This window comes from Aythya fuligula, chromosome 4, assembly GCF_009819795.1.
Source record: "Aythya fuligula isolate bAytFul2 chromosome 4, bAytFul2.pri, whole genome shotgun sequence".
In the NCBI taxonomy this organism is placed as follows: domain Eukaryota; kingdom Metazoa; phylum Chordata; class Aves; order Anseriformes; family Anatidae; genus Aythya; species Aythya fuligula.
Genome location: NC_045562.1, coordinates 30,908,785 through 30,934,823, shown reverse-complemented (window position 1 = coordinate 30,934,823; position 26,039 = coordinate 30,908,785). Strand labels below are relative to the sequence as shown.

The window sequence follows — 26,039 nt, the reverse complement described above, 5'->3', positions numbered from 1 at the left end:
AATGGTACAGGACAATGAAGAGTGTTGTAAAATCCTACAAAGCCAAAAAAAAAATAAAAATAAAAATTGGGAAAACAGCCTGCTGCAGTTCTGTTATTATCTGAGATTGGATTATAAAAATCTCTTTCAGACTGTCAGGGAAGACGGTTTACAGTATCAAATGAAAAAGTGCCGGAGAAGATCTTTGACAAGATCACAGGAGGGCCAACTGTACCCTGGGGTGCATCAGGCACGACATGGCTAGCCGGTTGAGGGAAGGGATTGTCCTGCTCTGCTCTGCGCTGGTGCAGCCTCACCTTGAGCACAGTGTGCAGTTTTGGGCACCACAGTATAAAAAGGACATAAAGCTATTACAGAGCATCCAAAGGAGGGCAACAAAGATGATGAAGTATCTAGAGAGCAAAACATATGAGGAGCAGCTGAGGTGACACTGCTTGTTCAGCCCAGTGCAGTTCCCTTCAGTTTTAGCCTTGGGTGTGCAAAGGTAACGATGGTACCACTTGGAACCACCCTGGAAGAGCTGCAGTGAAATTTGTCAAGTAGCATTGCACGGTCAGTTTTGATCAAAAGAGATAAAGAATGTAATCCTGTATTCAGTTTTAAATGACAAAAAAATGGCTATATATTCGTCTTCACAATGCAAAGGAAAAAGATCCTTGTCTAAGGACATTCTTGTTTGTCACTGATGCTGAGATCTGAGTATATCTCAGGCACCCACTCGTATGTATAGAACTGAGTCTTGTCTTGCAGTTACATTAGAGAAAGCTAAATATATTAATAAGCATGTGTTTGTTATACATGCTGTATCACATTGATACTGTTTGATTTAATACCTTGTGTGAAGCTCACCAAATATATTAAACCATAGAGGCATGTTTAAAATAATTGTTCCCTAAATTGTCCCTCCCTGAAATATTGGTCTGAGTTTTCACTTGGCTAAGCAAGAGCAAATGTTGAAAATACATTTTCTGAAAAGCACAGGTGGGTAACCAGTTAGATGTTATATATTCTCTTTGAAACCAAGAGAGTGATTTTCCCTTCAATTTTTAACTGCAGTTACTATGGTGATTGAGCTCTTAGACGTGGTGAGCTGATGTCACTTCAGCTAAGACCACAGAGGGAGGCAAAAGAATTAGACTTAATTCCTGGCTTTGTCACTTCTGTCACTGAACTTTCATTTGTCAAGCATTTAATTGAGGCTTCCTCAACAATATTAAAATTATGTTGAAATTCTGTGGCTTGCAATCTTTGCTTGCAGAATGAGACAATAGAAGAGTTCTATCCTAGTTAAGCTTACTTCAGGTAGAAGTTGTTGCTAGAAGCTGTTGCTAGAGCAGGTCTTTATGCCAAGTAGGTATCTGGCCAGTTAGGTTGGACCCATATGTACAAGGGTGAAAGGACAGACTTTAACGTATTATGTTAATTGCCGGAAGTGCTGATTTTAATTTTTCTGACAAGTAAAAGCTCAAGGCATTGTAGAAAAAATGACTAGAATTTAGTTACTGTGAATGTCACTGTAATTCAAGAATGCACTTGGAGAATGTGGTCTCTCTAAGCAGACAGCCCATGTTATTCTGTGTTACCTTCATTACTTTCTTAGGATGGATTTCATCTTCTAGGACAAGAAATATATATATGTATATATATATACAATGATATATAAATATATATCATTTTGAAGATTGATTTTTTTCACTATCTCTAATGCCACAGAAAAAGGGAAGTTGTAAGTTGTTTGAGGTGGGTGAGATCACAAGACAGGAAGATGAGCTAGTGCATAAATTAAATGAGCAGGAAAGACATCATGAAATTATGTATCCAATAGGGAGTTATTTGAGGATGATTCAGTAGCTTTCTTAGCCTGTAGAGGAATATGATTGTAGCTTCTGTTAATAAGGGTCTGTGCATGGAAGACCAGAACCAAATTCAATAGATCTGCTGTGTCCACAGCATATCAGGCTTACCACTAGTGTGCAGCTGGTGCTCTGGCTGTTTTGTAGGTCTGACACATTTCCATGTGTTTTGCCTATAGTGCATCTGCTGCACTATCATGATGCGCTAGTACAGCCAGCATTTCTAGATGCCCTGGAGTCTAGTCAAAAATAGTGTTGCAAATGAAGTTGAAAATGCTGGGGAAATTTGCAGCTTTGTACTGTTACTGACATAGTTCTTATCTATAAAGATAAGTAAGATAGCACAATGTGCATGATGACTGACTTCATCACCGTGAAAGTCTGTAATAACTGCAGAGGATCATACCTCAAACAAACCTAAACATATTTTGAAGCATGTAGCAGGTCTAGTTTAATGCTGTTCTTTTTTAACTAACACTTGAGTTTTGTTTATTGATGCATCATTCATTCTAATAAAAAATGGGAAGCTATGAAAAACCCTTACAGTGCTGCATGGTAGCAGGACAAAACATGTAAGTACAGGTGTCGCATGGTGACAGAGTATGCAGTGACTAAGATGGTCATTAGGTGGTAATACTAATATCTCTGAATATCATCTGCTGTTACTGTGAACATTTCCTTAAAAATATTCAATCTTTAAAGATGAATTTTATGACTGCTTTGGTGAATGAAGAAACTTTTTATAGTCAAATAGGAGATCTAGGAGCACCACCTTCTTAAATTTAGCATCATTTAGAAATAAAATACTATTATGTTGTTTTATGCTGCTGCGTGCAAATAGGAACAAATAAAGTATCATCACACCCCAAACCACCAGCTAACACAGCTAACAGTTGTGGAGGGAAAATGTTTAATAGTCTAAACATCACTGTTTGCACAATCTATGTTTTGTTTTCTTATTTTAACCGTTAGTCTCTGTGGCTAGATGTGTAAAGGGCAAAATCAGGATGCATTAGAGATTTTAAGAAGCCTTTTTTTGTTTCAGTGGCTGTTAAGATCAGGCTCTGTGAAAACAGAACCAAGAGCAACATGTTCCAAAAAGTTGCTGCTAAACAATACTGTGTAAATAGAGTTGTTCTGTTCCAGTCATTAAATCTAATTAGGCTTGAGAAGAGGTGAATTTGGCCTCTCAGGGTAAATTATGTTATTCTATTAATTATTAGCTTTAATTATACTATAACATATGACTCTCCCTGCAAACAAAATAATCCCTATTAATTTTGTCTTCTTCACTAACTTTCAGTAAAATTTCTAAAGAGAAATGCTTATTCAAGACATTTGAGATTTCACTGATGCAGAATAACCAGAGTCATCTATGATTTCATTTAATATGGAATACAACTCTGAGAATCACACAGAATCACAGAATTTCTAGGTTGGAAGAGACCTCAAGATCATCGAGTAGAAGATTGTAATTGCTTTTTGTTTTATCTGTTGTGTGTGATCTTGAACTCATCACTGGATAAGAACTGCACATTCAAACCTTTGCTCCATTTACCTCTCTTCTGGCTGACTGTGACATGCCCACCCTCCAATCAAGCACTATTTGCTGTTGTTTTACAGGCCTTGCAAGCAGTTTTCATTAATAGAAGGATTCAAGTGGTTTGTGTAATTCAAGACTTGACACAGATCCACTCAAGGAGAGGGGAGAGTCGTGTTGGGAGGCACATACCAATAAAAGCAAGCATAACCTGAGCCTGAATCCCTGATTTCAAGATGTACATTTCACTCATCACATATATATTATATTTGAATGATCATCAGTATGTTGTTCATGTGAAGAACAACTGTTGCTAAGCGAAGACACAATTCCTCCCCTGGAATTACAAGTACTTTTTAAAATCAGAAATACTTACTAAAACACAGAATTTTTAAAGACACAGTTATCATTCTTGAATTTGTCTTTCTGGTCTAAATGTATCCCTGTCTTCATAGTAGCATTGCAGTTAATAATGAATAGAAGGGTTTTCAGTCTTTCATCTTTTCCTTCATTACTTTTTTTCTAGGTAATTCAGCAGAGAAATGAGGAATGTGACCACATTCAATTTTTAATTGAAGAGAAAGAGTCTAAAGAAGAGGACTACTATGAAGACCTTGACAGATTTGAAGAAAATGGTACCCAAGAATCTCGCATCAGTCCCTATACTTTCTGCAAGGCCTTTCCTTTCCACATAATATTTGACAGAGATCTGGTGGTCACACAGTGTGGCAATGCTATATACAGAGTCCTTCCACAGGTTAGATGATTCTGTTACATAGTCATAGAGATGCCTTATGCTAGATGATACACAGCTGTTGTTTGTTTGTTTATTTATTTTAAAAGATGAGTAAAACAGGTTTAGGATTCTCTGTCTAAACAGCATTTCCATTTAAGTCTGTAACACTTGCTGTACTGTGCTCCTGTTGTTTGAAAAAAGAATATGAAAAATAGCCCTTAACCTGCAACAGTTCTGTTCCTTAAAGATCATGTCTGTAATGTGCAGTAACAGACCAGAGAATAAGCTCAAACAGAGAATACCTGATCACCCACATGGCTCAGGTTTTAGCTTTTTTTTCCTTTTTTAATTTTATTTTTATTTTTTACTTTTCACGAGCCTGCTCCAAGATATATTTGTTGCAAAAGTGTTAGATTAACAAGTGGATTTATGACAGCATGACTTGTTGGCCTGTGGTTTAGGAAATAGTCTTGCACATACTTCTCTATAATGTAGCGGCAGGTGCATACTCTGTATATATTACTTCACAAAAATGCCTTGATATGTACTTGAGGTGTCTGATGCACATAAAAGGAAGAGCTGAATAACAGAAGTTATATGCTTTCTTAGCTTGTGCATTATAAGCATCAATATTAGCTGAGGTGAGCCAAACTATGATTGTGATATAAATCTGTGTTCTGAACTGAATGCAGCTGCTGTGATTTCCTCTGGTTATTTGAAATAGAAGATCATTCAAAGGCCAATTTAATGTTATGTATTCTGTATATGAATAGGATAACTTGGTTCTTGCCTGAAAGGACAGAGAGTTTCTAAAAATAAGCAGTAGGAAAAAATGATACGATAGAAAGAAACAAAAGTAAAAGAATTAAAAAAATAAATGGCCTTTATAGTTATGTGGGCTAATATTGCACATATGATGTTGTATATGAAACATAGCCATATTTTTTAAATGCAATTTTACATTATTTACTTTTTCCTGCTATTGGCTTGTGGTGATGTCTTCCTGGATTTTGTGGAATGATTTGAAAGAAGAGCTTTGAAATTTTTCTCAAGGTCATTCATGGAACAGCTATAACTATTTAGCCTGCTGAGGATGGCCATTGGAATCCTTGCTACCAGATGACACTTTAGAGAATATGGATTACCATTGTAAAAGGAGTTACAGGGAGGATACTTAAGAGGAAAACACTGAAAAGCTTTTTTATACTTTTCTGTAGAATGGGGGCAGTTTGTCAGATAATTAATGTGAAATATCCTAACACAAATTTACAAGGTTATCTTGCAGGCTAGAGTTGTACTTTGAATTCTAACATACTTTTGTTGTAAAATTCTTAATTTGAAAGCCTTGTGTTGTAATGGAGAAATGTAAAAAGTACATGTTCTCTTCTGTTCAGTATTGTCATCTAAGCTAATTGAATATAATTACTCCATGTATACTTTTATTGTAAAACATTTCATTTTTTCTTTCCTTTTTTTTTTTTTTCCCTTTACATTTTAGCTGCAGCCAGGAAATTGCAGTCTGTTGTCAGTTTTCTCCTTGGTCCGGCCTCATATTGATATTAGTTTTCATGGGATTCTCTCACATATCAATACAGTCTTTGTACTGAGGACCAAGGTAATTAGAGAATATTCACCTGGCTTTTCTATAAGTAAGTATGCTTTGGAGAGATAAGAAGTGCTGAAAAAGCAGAAGTATTCAGAAAATATTCTTTGAACAGTAGTAAGCTCAATCTCTTTTGAGTCTTGAGACAAGAAAAAGTGTCAGGTCTGAATTCATGTTCATTAGTTAGGTTAAATGTTTTATAGGAATGGTGAAGTATACTTACTTCATGCCTGATGGTTTCTTTGCAAGGGGCCAACCCCACATATGGCATATAACAAAGTAAATCTAGAAAGGTAATTATATGCTCTTTTGCTTCATAACAATATGGGAGACAAATATGAAATTTTGCTTGACAAATATTGCTTAAGCCCATACATTCCTATACATTTCTGTACCCTTTTCTCTAGGGAGGGGAGGAGGCAGCAATGTGAAGCAATGCAGCATGTAGAGTAGAGCCTACTATGCCAAAGAGCCTGTTTATTTATAGAAAACTGTACCTGAGAGAAACCAACAAGATTTCTTAGAGTTTCTCCCAGGCACAATTAGAACTTCATAGAATAGGCAAATCTTGTTTCAAATGATTGTGAAGAAATCACACAGAAGAAAACAAGAAGTTATAAACATGAAGATAAAGATACCATGTTTTGTAACTTTGAAGTAGAAAATGATAGTATTAAAGTAAGGATAGTGTGCTGTGCTCAAATGATAATTGGGTTTTAACGTTGGGTGTAACTTTTAGACATTCTGACAGCCTTCATTGTGAAAGCACTTAACATACACATTGTGATAAGTAACACACATACCAATGCCATAATAATTGTGACTTTGCAAATAATTGTGACTTTTTTTTTTTTTTAATCACCAGGAGGGGCTGTTAGATGTAGAAAAACTGGAGTGTGAAGATGAGTTGACTGGCACAGAAATCAGTTGCTTACGCCTGAAAGGGCAAATGATCTACTTGCCTGAAGCAGACAGCATTCTCTTTCTTTGTTCACCAAGGTACTTTAAACCATAAGAGTTCTGTAATATTGATTTTCATTTTACAGTTACTAATTTTATGAGCACTTATGAAAGTACTTCTACAGAGATTAATTGGCCCAGGTATTGATTTAATTGAATTTCGTTTATACTGAAAGAGGAGGTAGAATTTAAACATCAGAAGTTAGCTGATTATTAAATAATTCAATATAAACATTGAGATGCTCTGTCTTAGTTTGGACAAGTGAGAATATCTCATGATTCAGTGATTTTTGGCAAGTCTTGCCCCTTATTTCTTATTCTGGGAAAGCTGAGATGTCACTATGATTTAGTTTCCTATGAGGATTCATTTTTTGAGGATTCAAGCTTTAATTTAAAAGAGCAGTGATGTTTATAAAAAGGGATTGGGACTTGAATGGAAGGCTTTAGCTAATTGAGCTAGTATACCAGATTACCTCATTAATCTCACGTGTAAAAGTGAAACAGAGAGTGGATGAAGACAAGAAGAGTAGAGGCTACCTTAAGATAATCTCACTTTTATTTGTTCACTGAAGAATGTGCATTTCATATGTTCATGGAACTCCTCAGTAAGAATTCTGTATTTAAATTCAAAAATCAACAGACATGTTTTAACACAAATAAGGTAATTTGTAGAAGGAATATTTTATATATCTAACCAGAATTTTAGAAGTATAATTTTTTTTTCTGTTATTCCACAATCTCTGCTGTTCATCTGAGGTTTAAATGCTCCTTTGGCAAACTTAATTGTACCCATATTGCTATCTGTTTTTCCACACTGCAGTGTGATGAACTTGGATGATTTAACCAGAAGAGGGTTATATCTGAGTGATATTCCATTGCATGATGCTACCCGTGATCTGGTTCTTTTGGGAGAGCAGTTCAGAGAGGAATATAAGCTGACTCAAGAGCTTGAGATCCTCACTGACAGACTGCAGCACACACTACGTGCACTGGAAGATGAAAAGAAAAAAACAGATACGTAAGAACCAAATCCTGATTTTGATCTGAAACAGTCACAGCAATATGTTATTTATAGGTACCTTCTTCACAAAATAGAAGAATCTGGGAAGGAATATAAAAGATACGCAGCGCCAGTAATTTTGGAGTCAAGAAAGAGCATTTCATTTTAATTCGTTATAGGGTTTTCTGTAATTCAGATTGTCAAATGTCTTCTGCAGCATAGGCTGTAGCTCACACAGGTGTTTTGATGTCTCCTTCCTTTATACGGACAGTTATGAGAAGTGAACTGGCAATCCTTTTTGCTTTCCTAATTAACCTAAAATAGCAGTTTTGCAAGCTTTCTTACCTGCCATTGCTGTAGCCAGGTGAATCTGATGAATGCCCAAAATGTTACTATTAGACAGCGTTCTATGGACCACTTACTATATCCTCTGTACCACCACGCTGACAGGTTAGTAGATATAGCAGAAATGCTTAAGGAGTAAGTAGAAATGATCCAAGACACTACTAATGGATCATGTCAGAAGAATTAATAATGTCTGCAATATGTAAAGTCCTTTCTTAAGTTTCTTTCTTTTTTTGCTTTTGTCTTTCTTTCCTTACTCATTTAGGTTACTGTACTCTGTTCTACCACCATCAGTGGCAAATGAGCTGAGACACAAACGTCCTGTTCCAGCTAAGCGTTATGACAATGTCACCATTCTCTTTAGTGGCATTGTTGGATTCAATGCTTTCTGTAGTAAACATGCCTCTGGAGAGGGAGCCATGAAGATTGTTAACCTTTTAAATGATCTTTACACAAGATTTGATATTCTGACTGATTCACGAAGGAATCCATTTGTTTACAAGGTAAGCAGAAAAATTTCAAGTAATTTAAACTGTGACTTTTCAATAATTTACTGTCATGTCTCTCTTTTCCATCTTTTGGACTTCAGGCTTTTGAAAGAAGTAGTTAGATTTGAATGGTGTTGCCTGATAATACATAGCTAAAGAAGAGTATGTTGTTTATCGCTAAGTGTGTGAAGGAGCACACAGGGCATAGTTTTCAGCAGTTTTTCTGCACAGGCACTGGTTGCGTGGATGTATAATTTTCTTTCCACATTTAGCAAATGTAAATACTTAAGTAAGCAGTTTGTCGTTCTGCTGACCCTATGCTTTAAGACATATATCTCAGTCTCCTGGTTGTAAATTATAACCTATTACTTGGTTATTCAATGTGATTTTCATTCCTTCAGTAGCAATGAGGTATAGTTGGAGATATGGTCGTTACAAGATACAAAAGTAGATATGTATGTCTCATATATATATATATTTATGTGTGTGTACATGTATATGCTTGTATGTTACATGTATGAAATCTATTGCTAGTTTTTACTAGAAATCAGTTTTATATCCTGTACCAAGTAAATAAGTGTGTGAGTCAAAGTAAACACGGCACTCAGTTTCTACATGAATTCTAGAAGACCCAAAAAGAGAGGCTGAAGTTCACATAATCAGTGTTATTTTAATTTGTTAATACACTGATTTTTTATCAATACAATAAATGCTTATCAATAACAAGAAGAGGTCATTAGAATTAGAATGATTTGAGTGAAAGCAAAGGGAAAATATTTGAAAGGACAAGCCGTCTTGAAGGAAGCACTACATCCATTCTAGTACTCTAAAGTCCACAGTAAGAATTTTGTACTCAACTAATTGAACAATGCATGTCTTCCCTATTGCATAATAGGTGGAAACAGTTGGGGACAAGTATATGACAGTGAGTGGTCTACCAGAGCCTTGCATTCATCATGCACGATCTATCTGTCACCTGGCATTGGATATGATGGAAATAGCAGGCCAAGTTCAAGTAGATGGTGAGCCTGTACAGGTTAGTAAATGTGTGGGCTTGAATGAAGAGCCTGTTCTTTGGTATGATGATAATGCTTTGGTAAATACCATAATGCTAAAGTCCCAGTCTGTGCAAACTTTATTCTGAGACATATCTCTACAAATAATATGAAGAGTCATCACATGTAGATGTATTGTGTATAGTTCCTCAGACCTTAAAATTATGCTTAACCATTTAAAGAACTAAATTAGGTCCACGTCATGTGTGTTTGTTTTCTGATCTTTTTAATCTAATCAACAAATTTGCACTGTGCATCAAATACAATTAGTTGAGTCTTCTTCATCTCAATGAACAGAATGATAGTATCCCTTGTTGACATTTGCAATTGTGCTTGAGATCCTCTTGTCAGCATGGGAAAATAATTGCATTATAAATAGAAAAGTATGGTTCCGTAGGCAGTTACATCTGTGATTCTAACAGTAGTGTATATCAGTGGAAGTTCAGTCATTATGGGCCTTTTAAAGGTGTTGGTGCATTAATATAGGATTGATGAGGCTGCATTGACCTGTCCTCATCAAAAAGCTCTGAGGGCAAAATAAATAATGAGTTTGATACTAATTTCTATTTATATGAAGCCTGTTTCTCTAACACTTAGCTTAGGTCTGTGTTTTTCACTTTTTCAGTGGGCAAGGAAGTGAGAAGGTTTGATTTGGGGGCTTTACAGTAGCCATAATGTGCTATGAGAATTAGTTTCTTCAAACCCCTGTACTTGAGCTTTTAAGTGCAAAACACCATATTTCCTCTGAGAAACAGTCTTTCTCTTGGCCTAAACCATCCGTTTCTGCATCTTTGAGAGCTCATTAAACACAGACCTGCAGAGTATGCCACTCTCTCCACTTATTTTTATTTCACAGTATGTAATAGCAAAATGGCATGGTGCATGTTAGAAAAAAATGTTTGTTCCTTCTTGTGGAAGGCAGAGACATAACACTACAATAATAATAAAAAAATAAATAAATAAAGACACAAAATGACACAAAATGCAAAACTTTGAAGAAGCTGGAGTTGTCCACTGAGGGGGAAAAAAAAAACAAACACAAATAACAGCTAGTAAATGGAAATGGCATAATATCTGTATTTAGTTGGAAGCAGCAGATTAGCCACACTGATTTTAAATATTCAAGCATTATTTTTTCTCTCTAAAGATAACAATAGGAATCCATACTGGTGAGGTAGTCACAGGTGTCATAGGCCAAAGGATGCCACGTTACTGTCTCTTTGGAAATACAGTCAATCTAACAAGCAGAACAGAAACTACTGGAGAAAAAGGAAAGATCAATGTCTCTGAGTATACATACAGGTGAGTGAGTAACCATTTTTACTGCTGTTGACATTTTAAAGCACTTTTTCTGTATAACATCAAAGTGTCTTCAGAACTGATAGTGATAGGAACCTATCAAAACATTAGAATCATAGGATTACAGAATGGGTTGAGTTGGAAGGGATCTTAAAGATCACCTACTTAATTCCAACCCCTGCCATGGGCAGGGACACGTCCCACCAGGCCAGGTTGCTCAGAGCCCCCATCCAATCTGGCCTTAAACTCCTCCAGGGATGGGGCATCCACAGCTTCTCTGGGCAACCTGTTCTAGTGCCTCACCACCCTCATAGTAAAGGACTTCTTCCTAATATCTAATGTAAATCTATCCTTTTTTAGTTTAAAATAATTTCTCCTTATCATTTTGCATTATTTAAGTGTATGAGTTCATATGAAACTACTGCAGAGTCTATTATGATACAACATTATTTGTATGCAAATATAATAATGATCTGAAGATAGACTTGACTGTTTTGTTAAGTTGCTCATGTATCTGTATGTGTAATATTTTATATAGTGCATGGCATGTGTGCATAGTACATAGATTTACATGTTTTCTCTTTCAATTTCAGGTGTCTTATGACACCAGAAAATTCAGATCCTCAGTTCCACCTGGAATATAGGGGTCCAGTTTCTATGAAGGGTAAAAAAGAACCAATGCAGGTTTGGTTTTTGTCCAGAAAGAGTACAGAGACAGAGGTATGACTAACCAAAGTGTATTTTTTTTAAACACAGTATAAATATGACAAATTTAATCTAAACTACTGAGATCCATTTGCATTTGCAAAATAAATGTTCCCTGGAAGAAATGAACAGTTTTGTATACACTTTCATTAATGCATTTATTATCTTGACAGCAGATTAAAGGCCGTGATTATTTGCCTTTGGAGTTTGTGCAGTCCCTGAAAGAATACTTTCATATTTTAAAAAGTCCTTGAGGGAATGCCAAGCGTTTAAATATTTATCTCTCTCTCTCTTACGGATTTCTCCACTGTAGTAGATTTTGCAATATAATGTCCATTTCTGTTTAGCTGACATGTCTGGTTATCAGCACTTCAAAATTTACCATTTGATTTCTTACAGTGAGTGATTAAATGTGCCTTCAAATATTTAGGCAACAGTACAGCAACTACTTGCAGGCAAATTTTCAATTGATGTGTGTGGTTTTCTGTTAATTTCAGATGGATCTGCTTGCTTGGACAGACTGTAATAGAGGTCTTATTTAAAAATATACAGGGTGAAAAATATGTCTTCTGAATGACATATGAAACTAAATCCTGCTGTCAAAATGACATAGTGTAAAGCTCTTCAAGCACTAAGTGGTCTTTTATGTCAATTTCAGAAGTTTGGGCACGTAGTAACCAAAATCTTATTAAAGAACAATGAAATTTAAACTCATAAGTGGGCTACAAACTTAGACACTTAATCAGGTTACTGTAGGCCAGTTGATTTGCCATAGCTGAGCAGGTGCATACATTCCACCCGTTGCAAACAGGGGGAAAAGTGGGTAAAAGTAATACACATAGCTTGAAATTTGTCCTGAAGTAATACAAAAAGGTTCTAAACTAATGTATTTTATCTTAAAAATACCAGACTAAAATAATGCAAGTCATCAGTAACCTTCACTGAACTGAGAAGTCACAGAGAATTAATTGTACTTTTGAATTCTCATGTGCTTCTGAAAATGAAATTTAGGCTGCTAAACCATTTGGGATCTTTAGGAAATCGGCTTCAGCTTTAATACCACTGGTACCCAAGTATATGAATATTGACATTTTGATGATAACTCCCAATATTAACCCCTCAGTATTAAAATTCAGGGGAGAGCCTGTACTTAAACTCTACTGAAGTCTGTATTTTAGTATTACTTGTAATAATATTCTGGGCACCACTTTTGATAGTACTTTTATGACTTTATTCTATATCAAGGTTAACTGTAATTTCACATGGGTACCATTTTTCAAATCCATACTTGTATATGAAATATATTTTAATTAAACACCTTAGATTTTTTTCTGCATTAAAAAAATTATGTCCTATCATTTGTATCAGGGAATATTGTAATTTGAAATGTAAAACTTCAGATGAGTACTGAGTCAAGTTTGGTTTTTTCCATGTTTCAATCTCACATGACTTTAGGTTCAGGAAATTTATGATTTTAAATATTGCCGTTTCCTTTTAGAGGTCTTGTATAATATCTGACAGCAGCCCTGAGAGGTACCTGCTGTTACCATTATTTAATAATTCAGCTTTGTAGAGGGGGACATAGGGGCAGAAATACACCTGACAGAATACTGCTGTCAGGAGCACTTAAGAGTCACAGTTTAAGCACACTTGAAAAGTCTCTCTTGATTTTTGTTAGTTACAGTTATATGTATAATTATCATACACAGAAGGACTTCCCCCATCACAGGTATCTCTTTTATGTTGTAGTAAGTTTCAGAGAATAGGAAAGTAGAAAGATAACTCATGTGGTGAATGAAACTGATAATCATTTTGTCAGAGGTGACTTTGAAAGAAGATCATTCTCTAATGGTCTTTTCATTCTTTTTCACTCCCTGCACCATTTCATCTGTCCACACACAAAAAGATGCTCTGAGATTTACTACTTTAAGATTTCCAAACTGTTGTTATTTCTGGCACTTTACAGTCTGTATATAATAGTTGTAATCCAAAAGTAGAAATCAGATAACAAACTTTTTATGTTGTATTACCTTAGAGTAATTGCTTTGCAAAGGTACAGTTTTGGTTTTCTTTTCAGATACTTACTCCGTCTGACGTTTCAAACATATACACATGCTTATGTTTATTATCATGTGTAGTGTGATTAATTTCAGTGGGGGCCATTCATAATGATTAATATTGCATGTTAACATATATTCGGAATCTACATGTTATATATATTTCTTGAACGGTCACTCCAGAATATTGCAGGAACTGATTTAAAGAAGTAAACCTGAAAATATTTTTAAGTCATCCTGAAGATATTTCTGCTGATAATTCTTTTACTGTGAAGTTTTCTACCTCCAATATCTTTAAATCTAGATTTGAATCACAGTGATGTGTTCCCTTCTTCATCATATGTCTAAGGGATTGATAAGCTCAGCATTCACAAATCTGTTAGCATAATGTTTTACCCTGAAGCCCAGTAATTGATATATGGTGGGGAAAGAGGACAAAATGGTTACAACTGGCATAGAGGTATGAAACCAAGGTCTAAAATATGCTGTGTGTTCTCTGAGCCTGTAGAACGTGATAGGGTTGGAGCAACTCATCATACTTCAGACTTGGTTACCAAGTTGGCATCTCTATTGTGAATGAGTAGCATCTATTTCTGGGAAAGATCTGTTTTACAAGAATCACTCACTGTCTGTTCAGAACGCTGCTCCTTTATATTATTCCCACTTAAGGTATCTCTTCCATATTACCATTCCAACAAAATTTAGAATTGCATCAGAAATGTACATAGAACCAAAGCAACTCTGACTACCTACTTGTCTGCTTGCTTGCATGAACAGAGGTTCAACTGCAGCTTCTCTCATGAGAAACTGACTCATAAAACATAAGGCTTGCAGAGAACCTCAGATGTCTGACTGCAATTTCCATCATTCCCCTCTTCCAAATATGTTTTTCTCCCATGTCCCCACATTACTAATTGGAACAAGTTAAAGTATCTCAGAGCTAGTAGTTCACCAGGGAATGTAAGAACTGCTACGTTCTTACATACAGCAAACACATACAAAATAAATGCTTGTATTAACTATGCTCTGTTCTATTATTTTTATTATTTACTAATACTGGTTGCAAGTTGTCAAACATATTTTGTCACTACATTGATCCACTATGTTGTTGCTTCAAAGAAAATCCCTTACTTTTCAAATTCTACTTGCATGCACTCAAGGAAACAAAGCAAGATGCTTTCTGAGCTGAGGGAAGAGGAAAAGGATGCTGAACAGGGTGCAATACTGTCTCCAAATAGAGGGCCAGGCAGTAAGGATGAGTTTATGGATGTTACTTCACTTTATATCTTCCATTCCTGTGTGCAGTAACATTGTCTTTTGCCCTAGTCCTGAAATCATACTCATCATTTTCCTCCAGGCTTGCTTGCTACTTTTTCCTTAGTGTTTGGTATTGTTATATCTCTGCTATGGGCATGTATTTCAAGCTTTCCTTTTTCTTTTTGATATGCGTTTTTGCATGTCAGTTTTATGGCCCTTCCTATCACCAAATAATACCGAATAAAAATTGCATAATATGCACGCCACAAATAACCACTTCAGTCTGATGCTTCACACCATCTTCATCTCCATCTTTGCAGTACAGTGGTTGCAAAAATCAGTGACATTTCTGGAAAGATGGGAAGCATTTCAATTGTTTGGCAGAACGAAGAACCTAAAGAACTATTTGTAAAAATAATACATAAAGCACCATTATGAAAGCTATTCTATAAAACTTGTTTATCATATTTACTTCTGCTATTACCATGCTTCCTGTTCATTTTGTGAATAACACTTGATGCACTGTTAAAACTCGGTTAGAAAAAGGTACCTCTTTTGATGTCATCCTGCATTTTGGCTTTGTAGACACTAAGTAAACATTGTCTATGTTGAAAGGAGGCGGTTGTTTGTCTGACACTGCCATTTGAAGCATGTGCTGATGTACTTTTACTGAATTGCTGTTCTCTTGCAATGTATTTTGCATTGTTTTATATTAACTAAATTAACTTGTCATGTTAATAATAGTTTGCTGGACAATTTTAAGCCACTGATAGTGCTCTAATTCTTTTCTGATAGAGCTCCCAGAATTGACAGGCATACTGCTAGAACATGATTGTCATGGTTGCCTTTTGTTTTGGTCTCTAATTTTTAGAAATAATTTTATATTATTCCTGGGGAGAACCTGATGGTATTCTTGGCATCATGGCATAATTCAAAGATATATAGCTTGTAAGGGGACATAGTGTCTCCTATTTTACCAGCTGATACATTTGGTAAAATTGGACAAGGTTTCAGATGTGTTTGACCTTCCATAACTTCAATGTATGGTGCATTTTTGCGTGAATAATATCCATTCTTATCTGTTTGACATTTCTGAATATTTGCATTATAAAATAGGATAGTGCAATTACTTTGTGTATAAAAATTGTCTATCTACTATACTTTATGAGCACAGAATATATATGTATAAATGTTTCATGTTAATGTGCAAAATAAATTGCAATAAATTATTTTTTCCACTGACTTGTAGAAATCTTAGAGTTTTCTTTTTAATGAAAGTTTCATTTTAGTGTTGCAGTTGACACAAAACAAGCATGTTCTCCATGTTGTAATTCCAAGTTCACGATTAAGTAATTTCTCAAGTCATTGTTCCAATGCGTACATATGTTTAAGAGTCTCCCACATTCAGGTTTGTGGATAACATCCTCAGGTTAAAGTACTGTTAAAAATGTGTAGATTAGTGCTCCAAATATAGTAGAAGAGATCACAGAAACACATACATGGTATTTCCTCTGGAAAGTCTTCAAATAAATGCTGCACTCAACAGCTAAAAATAAAATTGCTTAAACATTTCTCTCAGATAACTTTGGGTATTTAGTTCCTTAGTGTGTGCTCTCTTGCCTCTGATTTAAATATAGTGATTTACTTTTTCAATAGAGGCTCTCTAATTGAAACATGAGGTAAAATAACTTAAAAAATCTGATTCAAAGGCATTTACAAATACATCTACTTTATCTTAGTATTGTTTTGTTAAAAAAAAAAAAGGAGAAAGAAAACAAGGAGAAGAAAAGTGAAAGCAGCAATGAAACTACAAATTACAGAATGCTTAGCTGTTTCTAATCTTCTGGATCAAATGTTTTTCTTTGAATTCATATCTGCAAAAGAATTTGGTTTTCTGAGGTTTTACTAAGGCTGGCTGTGCAGAGGACTCTGCTAATATGCCTTAAAGGTGGTGCTGCAGTTGACTTGAGAAGTCTGACTGTTGCTAGCGTTTCCTGGATGATGTTTCCACTTTTATCTGTTATGGGGCTTGAAATCATCAGAAGTGCTTTCACTGGCTTTAGTAAATTTTGAAGCAAGCTTATTAAGCACATACTCTCAAACCTTAGAAGCTGTATTATAAAGGCTTACAATGAATGAAGCCATTTGATAATATGGCCTATATTTGTTGATCTTTTCATTGACCTTCCCTATGCAGAGTTTCATCAAAACTAGATGTTTTATTATTATTATTTACAGGGCTAGGCAAATATGCCTCTGTACTTTTTAGCAAAAATATTAACAATTCTAGCATATTAAAAGGAATGTATTATTATCATATATTACTTTTTAATCACCATTACACTTCTCTCAGGCTGTGTTTGGATTGAGATGTTACAGCTCATGAGCCTTATGCAGTTGATTTTTATTTATATTTACATGCCATAAAGTAAAATCTGTACAGTGAATTTTCAGTGGGAACAAATTCTGGAAACATAACTTTGTGTTTGGTAACTTGGGGGGAAAAGAGAATAATAAACAATGATTAAGATACTCGTTTGAATATATGTTCGTAGTATTATCACAACATTTATTCTTGTATTTTTTACTTACAAAAATAAGTCATACTACTGTGTTTAAGGAACTAAAAAGGCTTTATAAATAAGCACAATTTGAAAATTAGCTCGAACCTTTAGCTGACAGGAAGGGTGGCATGCTTCTGTTTGTAACTCTTACGTATGTTTCTGAAAAGTTTTACATGGGGACAGACCAAGCAATAATAAGCTACATAAGCAGAACTCCAGCTTCTTGAGTGTGGGTCTTTCAAATTTTGCCTTCTTGGCAAACACATCTACAGATGCCATAATTAGGCTATAGATGGCAAGAATGAACAAGTAAGCAGATAGAGCAGAAGACAATATTAGGATGGCAGCTCTCGTTTTTCTGACTGGTATCAAAAGCTATTACGCAGCTCATACATAGTTCTTTTCCTTCACGTATGCAACAGCAGCTTAGCTATAATGATCCCAGAGATACAAAGTCTCTGCCTTGCACCAGAATTAAATGATATAAAAAAGAGATGCATTATTCATGAAAGTGGTGGCCTTTTCATTATTACTGTGATTTCTGTTGGGACTGTTCACTACCATCAGCTGAGTGCACATTTAAATTTTGCAGGATCTAGGGAGTTTTTGTTCACTAAGTCACTAGACAGCAATATGTCTTAGACTTGGGTACAGTAATAAAAACCATTGCCCAAAGGAGTTTTAATTCACCCTTCCCTATCTGCTGCTATTGGGCTGCTACTTTTTTTTGTGGGTTTATTTTTAGAGGAACCTCACATTTTTATCATCTCACAAATGCATCATTGGCAGCAACGGTTTACTAGCACCCAAGATGTTCATTTTTATATAAGTGTACACACACGAAATCCCTTAGGAAGGAGACCTGAAGACAAAAGTACGAAAAAAACAATTAGGTTATGTGAGTTTTTTTTATGACTTGGTTGCGGTGTTTAATGCAGGTTGGAGTACATCTGACTAGTTACAAGCTCATGTTCAAAAGACAATCATCTACATAGGAAGGAAATAGGAAACAATAAGGTAGCATTTGATATGAATAGGGGCTGGCTGGAGCTGAAGACCCCAGAACATTTTCTATTAACAAAACTCCTGTAAAATCTAAAGCTAGTAAACATTTGAGTGTGCTGCAGCCAAGCTGTACACTGCATTAGACATTTTTGTACTCTGAAACCTTGATAGCCTTATCAATAATACCCATCTCCGTGGAGCCAGAGCATGGTCTGAGGCATCCATATCCTGATGTATTTTTAATTCACCATAGTGACAGGTCAACAGTAGACATATGTTGTCACAAACTATAAAATGGTTATTCAGGGCATTTCCAGAGCCATCATGAAAAAAGGAAAGGAAAAGGAAGAGGAAAGGGAAAGGGAAAAGGCTTATGGACTATAGTAAAATAATTTTGCTGCTGTTTTGGCTCTAAGCAAAGGGATATTCCTAGACTTTTCAGTCCTTAGTTACTGGAGTGCCATGGACACACAGAGGAACCATGTTATTATTTTTCAATAAATGTTTCTCTTCATCGCTTGCTGACATTATCCTTTTTTCTGTGGGAGAGGCTGAAACTGTTGTCATTTCATGCACCTACCTGACGATGAGAGGCGGACAAGAAATAAGCCAGTAAACGGAGCAGTGCTAATCTAGCCGGAAAAACAAGTGAACAAACAAACAAGCAGAAGTCGTTCCATTTCCCAATCTATAACCACATATACAAGGCACTATTTTTTTCTCTATTGTTCTTCAGAGCTCTGGCCAGCTTTGGGTGACAATTGTGGAAAAACAGCAACAATACATGCTGTCTCCACCAAATCACTCATTGTTCATTATTAGCAGGAAAAGGGTAACGTTCATTTTCATCATAATTGTCAATGGGTCATTCTGCCAATATGACTGGTTTGGAGATAAAGATGACTAGGAATATAAGAACAATCTTTTGGTTCTTATTCTGGAATAAAAAGAGAACAAGCTTTCTGTTACAGAGTTTTTTTTCTGGATGTAAACTCTGCAGTGGTTACCAGATCTAGCAGTCAGATTGACATCACCTTTTTTTTTCCTTTTTTTTTTTTTTTTTTTTCCAGAAATTATTAGGGAGATTTCAATCTATATAAAGAACTTAATGCAAGTTTTAGGCTACAGTACAGTTATATTCTTTGGGGAAGTGATTTTGTGTCATGAGGGTATATGAATTCACAGCAGTTAGCCAATGCTAACACACATTCATTTATTTTTATCTGTTTACATGCAAGACACCACTGGCATGAAACCGGTGTGGTTTTTTATATTGCAGATTCTCAGGATTATTCTAGCCTTCCAAAACCGATTTTACACTTTGATAAATATGGTATTCTGTCTGGAGCTCAAGCAAGGGACTTGTGATTGAAATGACAGAATTTATCTGAGTGCAGACAAAAGACTGAAAATATACATAGTTCCTCACAGCTGTTAATCATAATCCCAAACTGGAAAACAATTAATTTAATAGTCTTTGAGGATTAGTTTAAAAATAAACAAACAACAACAAAAACACATACACACAAACTACACAGCCGTATTTTCCAGATGAAAAATAAAACTGAGTTCAGCATTACGGGCTTCAGCCCTTACGTCAAAACATGCATAATGAAAAATGAACTGTGAAACTAGCTTCATAAATCTCACTGATGTACTAAATGTGAAGAAACAAACATTTCTAACAAGTCCTGAACACTGGGTGTAAGGTACCTAGAAAGAAACGAAATGTTATGTCCTGTTATTTTCCAGATATGCAAATCAACTTAATGAATGGCAATTTTCATAGGGAAAGAGTTCAGAAGTGATCTCATTCTCAACAAAAAGCTTGCATAAAGAGGTTGAAAGTTAAGTACTCTTTTTTCTTCAGAGGATATAGTGAATCATTTAGAGATTTAACAGCGTGTACAAGAAACCAAAGCCTTGCCTTCTGTCACATACAGCAGAAATTGTGGGCATTTATGTAAATATATAGAGGGTAAAAGACTTGCCCCAAAAGGGAGGATACATGTCATTTCACAGAGCCTTCCTTTCCCATATCATCCTGTCCCTCTGGTTATATATCAACAGATAGATAGACAGACAGACAGACAGACGTAGCTTTAACTTCTGCAGAGGCTACCTTGCATCTTTCCTTGCTGCTTGGCCTGCATCAGGGAGAAAGACAATACTCATGAGGCCTGTAAAACAAGTACTGCAGTACTGTAGTAACCTGATGAAGGCATTTAAGTGGGGCCTGTGACTGCCCCTGCAGTTCCTCTTTTCTGGTTAACATAAAATGTATGAGTAATCTTGGGAGTGCAATTATTGAGAGGAAAGGATACAGCTGGGGACATGAGGGGAACACCTGAACGCCAACTAGAATTCCAAAGGAAGGCTCTTGGATTACAAATAAACATTTTTTTATTGTTGTTGTTGTCACCTATGGCTCATACCATAGATATCTCAACCAAATTTGAGGTTGAGGTTCAGTGTACATACATTGTGAATCTGGAGATCGTAGTATTTTCTTAAACTATAATTAATTGATGTTTTATCCTGGAGATGGCAAGAAAAAAGCAGCGTTTATATATGTAAAACTTGTCCAAGGATAAGTTTCTTGCTTACTCAAATTACTGGGCATGAGTCATTTTCCCAGTGTGGCATCTGTGGGTAAATGTTGACTTGTATTTTCAGTTGGAAAACACAGCACTACAGCTGGAGGCAGTGTCATCCATCTCTTGCATTCCCAGGTATGTCACATTTTAACTTCCTTATCTTTGGATGACATCTTTGCTGGCACTACCAAAACTGTGAAACATTGCTCTCTGACGGAGTACTGTAGCCTGTGAAAAAGATCCAGCCTGAACCCAACTTTAAAAAGCCACTGATTCCTTTGCTTGTTGCATTTCCTTCCTTCCTGGCCTCACAGGGCTAAAAACTCTTTAACAAATTGTTCAGAAAGAAGCTGCAAAATGAAGAACTGTTGCCCCATTGGGAGACCAGGCCGCAGTCAGCCAGTCAGCCTGACTGGTAGCTCCTTGCTGGCACGGCTGCCAGTCCCCAGGTTTTTGTTCTTTCCTGCCTAATGGCAGAGCCTGTTCTCTGTCAGGTGACGTCATGGTTAATTAAATGCTGCAGAGCACTAGTATTTTCTCTCCCTGTTGCTACAATAATACTAGGCAATCTATACAGAACACTGTGACCCTCTCGAAGAAAACAGAAAGCATGCCGTGCTAGGCTGCAGTGTCCAGTTTTAAGGGCTCTGTGTAGCTGAGAGGACAAAGCCACAGCTGATGCTCCGCACATGATGCTGCTCGTAGCCCTCAGGTCCAGACCCCCAGAGCTGGGCTGCTGTGCTGCAGTAATGGCCGTGAGGATGGCAGAGACACACTGTAGGGGCATTTGTGTCCTCTGGTGTGAGAGCAAGGACTTACTTCTCCTCCTTCCCTAATGCATTTTTAGCCATAAGATGTTGCCCTGGAAAAAAAACAGCAACAGAAGAGATGCACCTGTATGTCCCACTGTAGTACCACCTGAGTAAAGCACTCTCCATTTGAAAACCTCAATTCACTTTCTAAGATGGTAAAAAAACAGCTTAGAGGAACACACTTCATGAAAGGAAACCCTACTTTTTCTAAATTGAAACTTAAATGGTGAGCAATGAGACACGCTGCTGAACAGGAATTCATGCTTGTCTCGCTAACACTGTCAGGGACATTTTGGTAAGACATTTGCTCAACTCACCTGGTATCACTGCATGTATAGTGGCTTTAGTGACTTGACAAGAATGGAAGGAATGATGCGTAGCTCTCCAGTTTGTTCCATGGATTGCAGCAGTAGCACTGACATGTCAGTGTTGAAGAGCTCACTGAAGGAAAAAAAAAAAAAAAAAAAAAAAAAGTGGGTGAGTTGCAAGATCCCATTCATCAGGTATGGCACCACAATTAAGACTAACAAAATTCTAACTACATTTATCCCAGTCTACAGAAATACGTAGGTACAGCTGACCTTAGGATCCCATACCAGGCTTGGTGAGCAGGTGGTGAGTGAGGCCCTTGGGAGGTGGCCTGATGCTGGAGGGCATTTCCAACCCAGCACTGTAGACACCCAAATGCCTGATTTGCAATCATGGAGCAGAGACTCTGCTGCCGGAAAGGGAAGCGCAAAGATCCCGCTGGCAGCAGGACTGTGCAGCTCCAGGCTCTAGTCAAACCCCCATGTTGTCACCATGCCAGCAAAAGGGTGTAGAGAAGCCACTAGGGGGCCAAGGGAGTTACCGGGGGTACTGCTGTTGTAAAGGCTTGCTTTCTTAGTAGTCCTGCTTTTGGTTGGAGGCAGCAGGATCTTGCAGGTATTTGTGAGGGAAGAGGACCAGAGACCTTGTCACCTTGCCAATCTGAGCTGGATGGAGGTTCTCCATGTTTAGAAAGTAGAGAGGGAGAAAGAGGGGGGTTAGGTGTTTGGTTAGCTTTCCCCTTCCCCCCTGATTGCAGAGGGGTGTCCCTTCCTAGGAGAGCTCAGGAGAAGGCCCGGATAAGACTTTTAGTCAAAAAACTCTTCTCAAAAGGAAATTTGCCTCTGAAAATAGGTTATGCCCAAGGGATAGTGAAGCCCTTTGGGAAGACTAAAAAAATGCTACATACTGGGGCCTGATTTCATACTGGCAAAAGTCAGTAAATCTAGAGGCATAACTAGCAGGCAAGCAGCACTCCTGCTTAAAAGGTGAAGAATTAATCACTGACTAAACAGGCAGCTTTCTGCACCCATTTGTGTACTGTACAATTTTGCGTGTGGTCTAAGCATCTGACATGACAAACGTGGAAGTGCTCCAAATATCAGAGGTACTAAAAGTGCTGCTTAGAAGTGAACTCCCGATTGTTTTTCAATAGCTTGTGGTACAATGGTTATGATATGCCAATGTATAAGGGCAAGCTGTAGTGCTATTTTTGGCAATAGAGCACATTAAAAAAAGAAAGCCTCGGAGGTGTTTAAAAAAAAAAAAAAAAGAATGTAATGCACTCCAGAACATTGTTGTATTCCTTCTCAAGAAGGATAGCTTCTCCCTGTGGTATGTTCTTAAAACAGAATCTGTAAGGCTCCTCTGGGCTTGATGTAGCCAAGGCTATGATTATCAGCAGTGCAGGTTGATTTCTGGTTTAAAGAGATCACTGTAGACATTGCCTTGGGCTCTTGCCTAGAAATGCGCTGGTGTTTAAAGGCCTGTTTTTCCTCAAATGCAAATGTGAATCAAATGGCTAGTATTATATTTATTGTTAGAAGAGAACTCCAACAGGGTAAATAAATAGGATAACACAAATAACTCCTAACCTACAATGAAAATTCTGTTTCATCTTACCCTCCAGAGGAGTAACAATAAGACAAGCTTTTTCCTTATTTTCTGGTAATCTTTACTCACAATTTAGGACTTCTGTCTGGTTGATTGAGGTGAGACTTGCAAACAGAAGACGTAGCATGGAATAGTTTGATTTCTTTAGCTGTGCCATGGTCAGGGTGCTGTTGGCTCTGCTTCATTTTGCTTCCTATGTTGCTCAGGGAGCTGCTCTGTCTACTGCCAACAGCCTGGCTAAACACCTTTCATGCCTGCTGCTTGATCCTTTTTGTTTATTCAGCTTTTCACAATCAGAAGATACCGTAATGCCTTCATTCCCTCTTAGTGTTCCCTTCTCCTTAAAAGCTTTGGGCAGGGAACACAGAGATTAAACACAGTACAAAATGAACTTACTGATGGGGCATTTTCCAGAAACGCTTCTGAGATGTTCTTCCTGACAGAAAGATAAAATCTATTGCATTGGGAGTTACTATAAGGAGAAAGCTACTCAAAAGCTAACAGAATTCATTATGTTTGCCACTTGCTGAGGCAATCGGCTCTGGGGCAGACATGTTCTGCAGTGGAGCAGGGGATTGGACAGGCAGGGCTGATTTTTCCAGCACCGAGCCCACTCGAGGGAGCCGCCAGGACCCCGCAGCTCTCGTGAGGGAGGTGAACAAGGCGAGAATGAGGCGTAGGTGGAGCCAGCAGCACCCCCTCCCCGGCAGCCGTTCATAAACTGCCCCTAGGGAGCGACCAGGATGGGCAAACAGGGCGTGGCGCGGCAGTTAGGGCGTGGCACATCAGAAGGGCGTGGCGCAGCAGTTAGCGCTGCACTTCGCACAGGAAGGGCAGAGCATTCCCCCCCGCCCATACGTACACCTCTAACGGTGGTGTACCGCTAGCTCAGCTGCAATGGTGTACACCAGGCACAGTGTGCTCTCCAGGAAGTCTGTACACACCCACACCGACTGCCCGCTCAAAACTGCAGCAGTTCAGGTCTCCGGGTACATCACACAGCACTTACAGGGCAAGCAGGCGATCAGGCCCAGTCAGCATGAAAGGCATTTATGAAAGGCAGGTCCTGCTTGACGAACCTGATCTCCTTCTATGACAAAGTGACGCGCTTGGTGGATGAGGGAAAGGCTGTGCATGTGGTCTACCTTGACTTCAGCAAGGCTTTTGACACCGTTTCCCACAGCATTCTCCTCAAGAAACTGGCTGCTCGTGGCTTGGACTGGTGTACGCTTCACTGGGTTAAATAATGGCTGGATATCCGGGCCCAAAGAGTCGTGGTGAATGGAGTCAAATCCAGCTGGAGGCCGGTCACTAGTGGCGTTCTCCAGGGCTCTGCACTGGGGCCGGTCCTCTTTAATATCTTTATCAATGATCTGGGTGAGGGGATAAAGTGCACCCTCAGTAAGTTTGCAGATGACACCAAGTTAGGTGCGTGTGTCGATCTGCTCGAGGGTAGGAAGGCTCTGCAGGAGGATCTGGATAGGCTGCACCGATGGGCTGAGGTCAACTGCATGAAGTTCAACAAGGCCAAGTGCCGGGTCCTGCACCTGGGGCGCAACAACCCCAAGCAGAGCTACAGATGAGTGGTTGGGAAGCTGCCTGGCAGAGAAAGACCTGGGAGTGATGGTTGATAGTCAGCTGAATATGAGCCAGCAGTGTGCCCAGGTGGCCAAAAAGGCCAGTGGCATCCTGGCTTGCATAAGAAGCAGTGTGGCCAGCAGGGCTAGGGAAGTGATTGTCCCCCTGTACTCGGCTCTGGTGAGGCCGCACCTCGAGTACTGTGTTCAGTTTTGGGCCCGTCGCTGCAAGAAGGACATCGAGGTGCTTGAGCGGGTGCAGAGAAGGGCGACGAAGCTGGTGAGGGGCCTGGAGAACAAGTCCTATGAGGAGCGGCTGAGGGAGCTGGGCTTGTTCAGCCTGGAGAAGAGGAGGCTCAGGGGCGACCTTATCGCTCTCTGTAAGTACCTTAAAGGAGGCTGTAGTGAGGTGGGGGTTGGTCTGTTCTCCCACGTGCCTGGTGACAGGACGAGGGGGAAACGGGCTAAAGTTGAGCCAGGGGAGTTTTAGGTTAGATGTTAGGAAGAACTTTACTGAGAGGGTTGTGAGGCATTGGAATGGGCTGCCCAGGGAAGTGGTGGAGTCACCATCCCTGGAGGTATTTAAAAGACGTTTAGATGTTGAACTTAGTGATATGGTTTAGTGGAGGATTTGCTAGCGTTAGGTCAGAGGTTGGACTCGATGAT

General features: G+C 38.0%; 1 protein-coding gene across 3 annotated transcripts in view; it reads left to right on the top strand.

The window, feature by feature from the left end:
* Positions 1–16,097, top strand: part of GUCY1B1 (guanylate cyclase 1 soluble subunit beta 1) — a 39,849-nt gene extending 23,752 nt beyond the window's left edge. The window contains exons 6-15 of one of the 3 annotated variants that reach the window (XR_004253182.1): positions 3,920–4,150; positions 5,628–5,744; positions 6,598–6,731; positions 7,513–7,710; positions 8,303–8,540; positions 9,421–9,561; positions 10,728–10,882; positions 11,473–11,599; positions 14,802–14,890; positions 15,219–16,097. Coding sequence is in view for 2 of the 3 variants with exons in the window: in XM_032186053.1 (XP_032041944.1) it covers positions 3,920–4,150; positions 5,628–5,744; positions 6,598–6,731; positions 7,513–7,710; positions 8,303–8,540; positions 9,421–9,561; positions 10,728–10,882; positions 11,473–11,599; positions 15,219–15,242 (1,365 nt within the window). In the remaining variant the exon portion in view is untranslated. Of the gene's footprint in view, positions 1–3,919; positions 4,151–5,627; positions 5,745–6,597; positions 6,732–7,512; positions 7,711–8,302; positions 8,541–9,420; positions 9,562–10,727; positions 10,883–11,472; positions 11,600–14,801 lie in introns of all 3 variants that reach the window. The other 2 variants (XM_032186053.1, XM_032186052.1) reach the window with 2 other exon arrangements.
* The last annotated feature ends 9,942 nt before the right edge of the window (positions 16,098–26,039 follow it).